The sequence below is a fragment of the Hakea prostrata genome, chromosome 10, assembly GCF_041222555.1.
Source record: "Hakea prostrata isolate BN-2017 chromosome 10, UWA_Hpros_2, whole genome shotgun sequence".
In the NCBI taxonomy this organism is placed as follows: Eukaryota; Viridiplantae; Streptophyta; class Magnoliopsida; order Proteales; family Proteaceae; genus Hakea; species Hakea prostrata.
Genome location: NC_142609.1, coordinates 41023302 through 41034180, shown reverse-complemented (window position 1 = coordinate 41034180; position 10879 = coordinate 41023302). Strand labels below are relative to the sequence as shown.

Genomic DNA, 10879 nt, shown 5'->3' with positions numbered 1-10879 from the left:
TTAGCGGTATTAAGACTGGGCTCTACGCATTGTGTGTGGTGAACAAACATTAGGGGAGCGTGAACCTTCTAAGTCTGGATCACATCCCCAAACCCCGTGAGGGGAATTTTGAACCAAAAAGTTGATGTGGGGCCCACATAAAAATATTAGAAAAGGAAAAATGCAAAAATCTCAGTGGACCCATGTGGGGGACCACCACGTATTGTGTGCTAAAAACCGTCAATGGAGCAAATTGTTTTCCTCCAATAGAGAATTGATCCGAAATCAGATTGCAGAGGATTCTCATGCAATGGTAATTTCAATTTAACGGTTCAATTGCGGTTCTTTCATATGAAAGGATAAACGACCATATCCAGTACACAACCGGGGGAGGAGGAAGATGGCACCCCATCTCTCTTCGCCAGCCAATTCCGGCCATGGTCACCTCATTCTCGGCAGCGCTGTTTCTCCTACACCAGTGTTCCATGTCGCTCCTTCTCTTGTTTCCTGGAATCCCAAACACTTCAACTTTACTCTTAAACTCCTCTCCTGCTCATCTCAACCAACAATCTCTTTCTCTTCACTTCCTCATGTTTCTCTGCGAGACACTGTTCCTCAAGAATCATCTCTTAATTATTCCGAGCCACAAGAAGAATCTCCAAACCCAGATGGGAAAACCACCTCTGCATCCAAAAGCTATGTCTGGGTAAATCCCAGAAGCCCCCGAGCTGCAAAGCTTCGGCAGCAATCTTACGATTCCAGGTATTCTTTACTTATGAAACTTGCTGCGTCTTTGAATTTGTGCAATCCGACTGAGGAAGATGTCTCCAAAGTGTTAACTAGTCTGGGCGAGAACCCACTGGAGCAAGATGCTGTTATTATCCTTAATCATATGGATAACCATGTTACGGCGCCTCTTGCTCTTAAAGTCTTCCAGCAGAAACTGAAACCAAAGCGTGAGGTAATCCTTTATAATGTAACATTAAAGGTATTCAAGAAGTGTCGCGTATTTGATAAAGCAGAGAAACTGTTCGAAGAAATGCTTGTTAGGGGTGTCAAACCTGACAATTTTACATTCTCGACTATAATCAGCTTGGCAAGATTTTGTTATTTGCCCAATAAGGCTGTTGAGTATTTCGAGAAGATGCTGGACTTCGGGTGCAATCCTGATGATGTGACATATTCGGCTATGATAGATGCCTATGGTCGAGCAGGTAATGTTGAGAAGGCTCTTAGTTTGTATGATCGTGCAAGAACAGAGAGATGGCGCATTGATTTCGTTACCTTCTCAACATTGATCAAGATATATGGAATTTCGGGTAACTTTGATGGGGCCTTGAATGTTTATGAAGAAATGAAAGCTATAGGAGTGAAACCAAACTTGGTTATCTATAACACGTTATTGGATGCCATGGGAAGAGCAAAAAGGCCATGGCAGATCAAGTCTATATATAGAGACATGATCAGCAATGGGTTTTTGCCGAATTGGACAACATATGCAGCTCTTTTACGAGGGTATGGTAGAGCCCGTTATGCCCAAGATGCCTTCAATGCGTACAGAGAGATGAAGGACAAGGGTTTAGAGTTGAATGTGGTTCTCTTTAACACTCTCTTAGCAATGTGTGCTGATATAGGTTACACTGATGAAGCTGCTGAGGTCTATGAAGACTTGAAGAAGTCTACTTGTAAGCCTGACAGTTGGACATTTTCATCCTTGATTACCATATATTCTTGTAGTGGTAAGGTTTTGGAGGCAGAAAATACATTGAATGAGATGTTGGAAGCAGGTTTCGAGCCTAACATTTTCATATTGACTTCGCTCATCCAATGCTATGGAAAAGCTAATCGGGTAGATGATGTCGTGAAGACTTACAACCGACTCCTGGAATTGGGTATAACTCCTGATGAGCGATTCTGTGGTTGTCTCCTGCATGTGATGACCCAGATGCCAAAAGAAGAATTTGATAAGTTGATTGGGTGCATTGAGAATGCTAATTCTAAACTGGGTGCTGTGGTTAACAGACTGTTGATGGAGGAAACAGGCAATGAGTTGTTTAAACAAGAAGCCAGTGAACTCTTCAATTCAATTAGCAGAGATGTGCAGAAGGGTTATTGCAATTGCTTGATTGATATCTCTTTTAACCTCAATTTGTTGGAAAGAGCTTGTGAGCTGTTAGACCTGGGGCTTACACTAGATATATACAGAGGTATTCAGTCTAGGTCTCCGACACAGTGGTCACTGCATTTACGGAGTCTCTCTCCTGGTGCAGCCCTGACTGCATTGCATGTTTGGATCAATGACTTGTCCAAAGCACTAGATAATGGGGAGGAGCTGCCATCGGTTCTTGGAATAAATACTGGCCATGGCAAGCACAAATACTCTGACAAAACAGTGGCAAGTGTCCTAGAGTTGCACTTGAAGGAATTAAGTGCCCCATTTCATGAGGCCACTGATAAGGCTGGCTGGTTTTTAACTACAAATGTTGCCGCCAAATTATGGCTGGAGTCAAGGAGCTCTTCCAAACTGGTGACTGCTTAGGCTTTATCTGCTGAAGATAGTTTTGGAAATCTGTTGCATATTCTTTCTGAAGGGTATGTTGGTCTTATAAAAGTGTTCTTTTTGGAAATCTGTTGCATATTCTTTCTGAATGGTATGTTGGTCTTATAAAAGTGTTCTTTCTTGGTTCTTTTTACCCTGTTATTCTCCTGGGAGAGGAAATTTTGTCCCTAATAATACAATAGTAGCTTTCTAAATCCTTAATGTTTTATCTGTTCTGAGTATGTATGTTCTGTTGAATATCCTCACGTTTTAATGATTCGAAAGATAAATTTGAATTGGCCATTTTTTTGTTTGTGTTCAGAGAACTGGTTCTGCCTTTCAGTGACCTCGGCATGATAATTTGCAAATTCAGTGGGTAAAATATTACATCAGTTTTAAATGTGCTACTGTACACAGATTTTCTTCGAGGAGTTCCCTTTGGAAGGAGGTTCTGTAGGTTAAGAGGTGGTGGCAGTTGGAGGACAGCCCCAGCCCGAGGATACAGCAAGTCAGGGCTTTCGCTTCTATCTTTAGGTGATGCCACAAACCTGCTACTTTGTTGTTATCTGGTAAAACAATGAGCTATTAGAAACAAGGTTTGCCACCTCAGGGAGAGGGTCTCTTGGCGGCCCCCCTCTGTGTTTAAAAGAAAAATACGGTTTTACGGTTTTAGAGTGACCCAAGTTCCTATGATCTTCAATTTGGAAATTTCATCTAGAAGGAACCCAAATTTCCGAATTTCCTCTCACTCCTTGTATTCAAATCTACTAGAGTGACATATAAAAGAAGTAAAGGAATCTACTGGGCATTCATTGTTTATTAGGGTGAACCCTTATTGGAACTCCAAACGATTGACATTCATTCATTTGTTCACAATTTCAGGGGATTCTATAGCTGAGCCAGGAATTAAGTATGTGTTTTGTAATGTGGGTCAAGAGTGAGGATATTATTTTCAGTCTAGATAAATGAGTATGCAGTATATACTTTAGATACCTTCGAGTTCATGCTTGTGACTGTTACATTTCCATGTCCCACTGGATGCAGAAAAATTATTTCCCCCCTCATAGATTGTTCCTAGGTTTATCACAGATGCATATAATTGTTAAAAGAGTGATCCTTGAAATGAGCAAATGTTCTGGAAACCATCTACATCCCATGGGCAGCTGTGTGGATCTGCGCCTAGGCCTCCTCCCAATGAGAGGACATAAAGAGTGCATAAGACAGCAGAGGAGAATATTCTAGCCCTTAACCTTGACTCTAGTCAAACAGATCGTTTGAGATTCTAGCAAGGCTACAACAAATCTCCCGAGCCCTGAATCCTGATTCTCAGTTTGATATCAAGCTAGGTTTACCACCTCAATCTGCACATTACAGAGCCTTGCACCAGTCCTTGAGAACTTCTCTTAGAGATGTAACAAATGGCCACCATATCCGAACTTCAGTTTAATAGGATGAGATTGGAAGCTCCCTCCCTCAGAAATTCTCTTTCTTTTATTCTTTACTTATTAGCTTATGTTTAGTATGTACAATTTTTATATTTTGATAAGATCTAGAGATTGTTCTTTGGGAGAATGAAGGTGTTCCTGCTTCAATGTTTACAGTCTCCCTCAAACCAAAGAAAAGGAAAAGCAATATTTTGTTCTCTTGTTCTAGGCTTCAGTCGTAACCAAAATCATGCATAGTGAAGAATGTTTAATTAATGCATGGGATGATGTGGCCTTTGTCAGTCCTCCTATGAGTCCATCTTTCTCCTCTGATATGAAAAGATACCATTTTTGGCTGCCAAGGAGTGCTGGCACAGGCCACACTTCTGGACACAACTACTTCCAATATTTAAGTTCATTGAAAGATGTATTAAAACGTGTTCATTATATCCTTGTGGTGTCATGAGGATTAATATGTCACTTGATTACATGGTTTGGCTTGCCTAAAAGAATCATGTCTAGGTAACCAACTCAATTTCACAATCTGCATGTCCAACTTTTTAAGCTATCAATATTCTCATCAACAGGAAAACACAAAGCGCTTTATAGACACAAACCTATGCTGTGTTTCAGAGTTCATTTATATAAATTAAAAGTTGAGGAACTCCCAACCGAAACAATGAACACAAATTACCCCTTTCGCTCTAGAAACAATTTTATTTTAATGTTACTGCAATCCCACCATTTCCAGATGCACAGAAGAAGCTTGAAAGACGCGGAAAATGAGCAAAAAGTGTTCTCATGTACACCTTTAACTTGGTTTTCATGTCTTTCAGGATGCTGCTTCCCTTTTTATGACAGATTACCCCAATCTTATTTTGATGGAACTGCAATCCAACCTTTTCCATATGTACAGAAGAAACAAGACATTAAAGGTGAACAAAAAGTGTTCCCTTGGTCACTTCTAACTTGGATGTCAAAGCTTTCAGGATGCGTTCACTAGCCTGCAAAAACACATATCAAAAGGAAAAATGAGAGTGTGGGGTTACTGTTTTCTGCACTATGCCACATACTATGAAGAACTCTCCCAGTTTTATGGTGAACAAATAAGGTTATTCATATTGTGAGAGGATGATTAAGAGGAACCCTCAGTATGACATGGATGAGAGAAAAAAGTTGGAGCCTTCTAAGAGTAGAGAAATCCATACCTTCTGGAAAAGTCTGTGCTTCTGATCTTTTGTTTATTGTCCTCCAACTTAGCTGATGCTGCTTCCCTTTCTCTAGCTGCTGCTTCTCTCTTCTTCTTCTTCAACTCTATTTCCATGGCTTTTGCCAGTGCATCAACCTTCTTCATGAGCATCTGTAAAGGTACTTCAGTCAGTATCTTTTCGGGTTCTCGGGTTGAGGGGGTTGGGTAGTTGAGAGATACTTCACCTTATTTTCTTCATTCTTGGCATTCAGAATTGCATCTTTCTCTTCACAGGATTTTCTCAAATTGATGACCTCCCTCTGTATCCTGTCATACAGAAACCCTGAAACTGAATCCTCGCTGTCAGCACCTAGGCTTCCTTTATTTTGGAAGCCCATTTCATTGTCACCCTTTCTTCTATTTTCTCCAGAGACAGCGGGCTCGCCATCAAGTAACCTTTTGGTATTCATTTCAGAGTTTGCATTCACTTCTGTGTTTTCCTTTCCACCATTGTCAGACGACTTATTATCCTTAGGTCCCGATAAACTCCTCCTTGTATTCAGTCCAGAAAAATATTTCATTTTCAAGGTACTGGTTCCTTTTAGTTGTTCACTGCCACTGATTGTGTGAGTGACTAAGTTTTTCTGCTGCAGCAATGAACTTTTACTGATGTTAACAGAATCCCTGGGCTGTGATGCTGATTGCTTCCCTCCAGAATTATTTGATAGAACACCTAAGCTTTGGTTAGAGTTCTCAAGTTTTGGAGACACACAAGAAGCATTAGCATTGACTCTGTTATTTGGCACATGTTTTAAACCTTCTTCTAGAGTCCTTAGCCTCAACCTCAGTTTATCCTGAAGTAAACACAAAATAACTATCTCACTCAATTTGAAAAAAACCATGAATAACTCAAGCGCAAAGAGAAAAATGTTGAAGGATCTGAGGGCAGCATAGGCAACTTATTTATACCTTGAGCTGTGCTTCAGCTTTAGCTGTGTTCTCCGATAAAACAAGCTTGTCTCTGAGCCGTTGTATCTCTGCCTGTAAAAGTGACAGAAGGAAGCAATACTAAATCAAATAAAAAATCCAAGAAAATCTTAGTAAGTACATGGACAAAGAAAGCAGAAACACCTAATGCAAATCCAACTTTGTGTGACCAGAAAAAATTGTCCCTTTAGATGTAATAAAATGTTCTTATGGGATAAAGTTAGAGAAATACCTGCAAATACCTTCGCTCTTCCAGCCATCTTTTGACTGGCATGACTTTTTCATTATCGTCCTTCCACTCATTTGCCACCACAGTTGCAACTCGATTTGCAGAAACTTTCACTCTTGAGAGTTCCCTCTCTAGAGTCCTGTTCTCATCCTGGCACATAGAATGGAGACTTAAGTGATGCAATTATAATTGAGCCCCCTAGCATAAAATTCTTGGAACAGTTATTAAAGAAATACTATAGGTAGAAGCTTACAGATAATTCAGAAATCTGACGCTGATAATCGCGCACTGCGTTTGCAGCAACCCCACTAGCAAGAATAGACTCTTCCAGTTCCCGAATGGTCTGGCTAAGCTTCTCCACCTCAGCAACCTTTTGACGGTTAGTTTTATCAAGGATCCTATTCTCTTCCTGTATTAATGAAAACATTCAGATTGTATAAGTGTCTTGTCTTAGCTTCAAAATCACCTTAACATCATCAGTGGAAACACTGAGATTGGTTTAAAATATCAATTTCAAGATTCACATAAGCCACAAAAAGGAGCTGTTGAGCCGTGCCTGGCAGATCTCTATTTGCCTTTTTAAGTCAAAATTTTGATTTTGAACCTCCTCCACTATTAAAGCCCGTTCCAGGGCATTTCTCAGAATCCTTTGTGCTTCAACTAGAGCAGACTCTTTTGACTTAGTTAGACGTTCCAACGCCTTATAATCTTCCTGTAGTGCTGCAAGCTGAAAGATGAAGAGAACAATAAAATACTTGTCCACTCTTAATAAGCATCCAAAAACATTCCCTCCCTCTTAAAACCTTGACAGGTATTGAGTAATATCATTTTCCATGTACATACCTCATTTTTGTACATTTTAATATCAGCCTCAAGAGGTGCAATAACTGCCTCGAGTGGGACAGTATCCTCATCCTTTTGATCTGCATGCAGCCTTCTGAGTGCTGCTTCTGCAGCAAATTGTGCAGCGAGAACCTCTTTCTTCTCATTCCCTAGCTTCTTGATTTCAAGATTCTGCAACGCTCCACCCAAAACAAGAGGATTTGGACTTCAGAACTGATTATCTAACTCATAGAAGTGATTGTATTTGTAGGAGGAACTGTACCTTGTGTCCTAAAAGATTTTCAGCGTCTCTAAGCTTCCAATCAATAATCTCAAGTTCATTGTTGAGCTGGGGAGAGAAAAGAAGAAACCTTTAGTTGTTAGATGATTAAATGCTTATATATTTGCTTCCCAGATGCCCTGATATAATATAATAATTGTTCTGGGTAATTGGAACTTCCATATATATTCAAATAAGAGCTTTGCATGACAATAGTTATTATATTAGACATCTATGAGGGATTACTCCTACACATCTATTTCTAATTTAATAAGTTACAGAACAGCAAAGGTCTCTATGCTGCAAAAGAGATGGTGAGATCAGGCTGTTGTTCCACATGTTCTGCAACATCAAACTCTATGACCCATATTTCATTGCTAGAGATCTTCCTTGTACAACAAGAGTGCCTTCTTTGGCTTCTGATACATTTAAATGATCAACTACTTCATGAGTACCATTGCTCACATAATAGGACAGAACCACCTAGCACCAACATCGGTGTGCTTGCTGTTCATGGTTGCATTTAAGGAGCGGTTGAATAAATAAATAGTTCCAGCAATCAATGTGATTTGTGCAAAAATAATATCCATACCTCTTCAACTGCTCTGTCTTTCTGAATTTCAGTTGCTCTCAAGGCCTTGATTTCATTATGGGCAAGCCCCAGCTCCTGATCCTTCACTGGGAAGAGCAGTGGAGAGACAAATATAAATTTTAAACAAGATTATTGGTAAGAAAGCTCCAAGTGAATAGAGCGATCTCAATTATGAAAATACAGAAGATGACATATACAGCTTTGGAGTCAATTAGTTCTTGCCCTTTTTTTTTGATAAAATTGAGAATGAGAGAAAGATCAAAAGGTATTCTATTTTCAACTCCGTCTCTGTGATTTGTTTTAGTTTTTACTTCGTCATCATATGAGTAAAAACAGAAACATTTAGAAACCAAAAGGGTTATGAGACAAGAACCCATAGGCATTAGATATAGAGACACCTAACAACCATAAAACCAATTTCACTGATGCCCTAATTAAAAATAAGGGAGTTGACTGATATCCAAAGTTAATGATCAAAAACCTTCCCTAGGTACAAAAAGCAGAGTACATCATATCAGAAGGGAAGAAAATAATTGTTTGTAATTCTTCATTTGTCAACATCAATCAAACTTCTGTGTTAACAGTCTTACCTAGATATACTTCCTTGACAGAGGGACACAATTCACAGACAAAGAAGGCCATAAAAATTAGAAGTGTTTAAAAGAATAAGTTTTTATTTGTTAGTAATACAGAGTAATGACTAGAGATTCATGCCAATACAGTATTCAGTAAAGAGATTAACTGTGCTGAAGTCTGATGGCTGACAACTCTTCTTTTCTTCACTAAGATTGGGGAAGTGTGGTCTTCCTACCAGCTTAGTCTCAGAAGAAAACTCCAGAACCATTTTCCTAAGTTGCTTATTGTTCCCGCTGCTTATCTGTTTCTAATATACGGTTGTTATGAGTAAACTCTTAACTGAAACTTAATGGACCAAGAAGACAACTTAGAATCGTTAGATGATATTTTCATCAAGACGATACCCATAATTTTTCGACTACCCAAAGTTTAGATGAAGATTAGCTGCAATTGAGAATTTCATTGTGAAGCTTTTGAGCTGTGGTCCATCTAGAATTCAAAATTACACCATCAATGGACACAATAGAGGGATTGCCAGTATTGACAAAAGATCCAACATCTCTTAAGCCTGACGTCATTAAATGAAACAAATAAAATGGAAGAACCACAATTCATATTTATGTGTTGGAAAGAAGGGAGGGAAGACTTCCACGAAGGAAAAGTAGAAAGTCACTGTGGGGGGTTTCTGGGTTGGAGGGGTGAGGGAGGGTGTGAAAGTAAGAAAAACCCTTCCACAAATAAGACATATCCTTGTAATCCTCCACATAAACTCTGATTATGAATGATTACTTAAATATGATAAGATAGGACCACAAAAATGAAGCAACAGAAAGCAATAAGCAGCAGGGGAACCCTCTGACCTGGACCACAAAAATGAAGCAAGAGAAAGCAATAAGCAGTAGGGGAACCCTCTGACTTGGACCACAAAAATGAAGCAACAGAAAGCAATAAGCAGAAGGGGAACCCTCTGACTTGGTCTCTTTAAAGTTAGTACCAAAAAATCATTTGGAACCAATAGTCCAGCTAAACTTAGAAGTTAGAGCAGCACTCAAATATCCCCAGAGATCAACTTCCAGAACAGAACGAGAAGAAAGTTGAATATAGCAGTGTTCAAAGGCAACTAGTAAGCCAATTGAACTCAAAATTTTGTCAGACATCCTAGAGCAGAAGCAGAGAAATTCTGATTATGAGTGATGCTTAAATATGATGAGATAGGACCACAAAAATGAAGCAAGAGAAAGCAATGAAGTAAGCATCAAAGAAACTGAATAGAACTGTATTCAAAAGCAACTGAAGACGACTGCAAATAAAACAATCCTTGGAATCTCTACAGGAAAAAAGAAACCCCGAAAGAAGAAGAAATCAATAATTGAAAGCGTCAGAGTAACCTTTGAGTTGGTTCTGCAGTCGATTGAGTTCAATTACTACAGGGTCCGACGGAGTGACAAGGAGCTGTTCAGTACTTAATTCTTCCAAACCCACCATTGTTTTGTGCTTGGATATGCAAAGAGCGCAAACCCACCAACAATAAACAGAGGGTTTATGGAGAAATACAAGAGACGAGTTCTGACAAGAGGAGAGAACCCAAATTTAAAGGAATTGACCGCAAAGCGTGGAAGCATTCCCTTGCTGCAAAGCAAAACCGTAGCCGACTCCGTTTGACGATAACCGTTATATCTTTCTCCCATTTAGACCTAAGTTTCAAATCCACGCCAAATCCAAAACGGAGATTAACAGAGAAGCTAACTAATGATAGAGAGAGCAAGGATTCATTTGCGGGAAAATAGCCAAGATTTTCTGCTTAGAAACTGTGGCAGCTGAGTTGGCAATCTGTAACAACCCATTTTTTGCTTGTAGATGACAATTTCTACTCTATCTATTTCTCCAACTCCGCTTCCTTACTTACCCTGTTTTCCTTTTGCTTTTTCTTCTCATTCACTATTTTCACACATCATCTAGGGCTTCTCTTCTCTTTCACTCCTTTTCACGTCTTGGGCTCTACCGCTCTACTGCATTGTAGACTTGTCAGTCACAGTGGCTTGAAGGAGCTGATATTGCTTCAATCCTGCAAGACAATACTTCATATGGAATTCTGCAAGACAATACTTCATATTGAGCTCAGAGAATTGCAGACATTCAAAATCTTTACATCAGGATGGTTAGTGAAGTGCCATAAAATCTATCTCCACCAACAGAGAAGAAAACAGAACTCCAGGGAGCGCTGCTCTAGAACGACACGTTATTGTCCTCTTTATCCATGCA

At 39.5% G+C, this 10879-nt stretch overlaps 1 protein-coding gene and 1 pseudogene across 2 annotated transcripts; one reads left to right on the top strand and one right to left on the bottom strand.

Moving 5' to 3' along the window:
• Positions 1-268: 268 nt before the first annotated feature.
• On the top strand, positions 269-3586 carry LOC149003015 (pentatricopeptide repeat-containing protein At4g16390, chloroplastic pseudogene; annotated as a pseudogene). Its single transcript, XR_016170177.1, has 2 exons — positions 269-2571; positions 2936-3586. The product of XR_016170177.1 is annotated as a pentatricopeptide repeat-containing protein At4g16390, chloroplastic pseudogene (transcript).
• A 750-nt stretch (positions 3587-4336) lies between these two features.
• On the bottom strand, positions 4337-10824 carry MAP70-5 (microtubule-associated proteins 70-5). Its single transcript, XM_089136603.1, has 11 exons — positions 10006-10824; positions 8042-8127; positions 7453-7518; positions 7191-7361; positions 6904-7074; positions 6601-6756; positions 6351-6497; positions 6101-6172; positions 5377-5985; positions 5151-5302; positions 4337-4946 (listed from the first exon to the last, which is right to left on the bottom strand). The coding sequence occupies exons 1-11, from the start codon at positions 10100-10102 to the stop codon at positions 4928-4930; spliced, it is 1746 nt and encodes a 581-aa protein (XP_088992729.1). The 5' UTR covers positions 10103-10824; the 3' UTR covers positions 4337-4927.
• Positions 10825-10879: the final 55 nt, after the last annotated feature.

Excerpts from the sequence above, each read along its gene's own strand:
- MAP70-5 (XM_089136603.1), bottom strand. The coding sequence starts at position 10,102 with ATGGTGGGTTTGGAAGAATTAAGTACTGAACAGCTCCTTGTCACTCCG. Across the intron at positions 6,757-6,903 it reads GGCAAATAGAGATCTGCCAG|GAAGAGAATAGGATCCTTGA; the intron begins GCACGGCTCAAC and ends TCATTAATACAG. Across the intron at positions 5,303-5,376 it reads CCAAGAATGAAGAAAATAAG|ATGCTCATGAAGAAGGTTGA; the intron begins GTGAAGTATCTC and ends GTACCTTTACAG.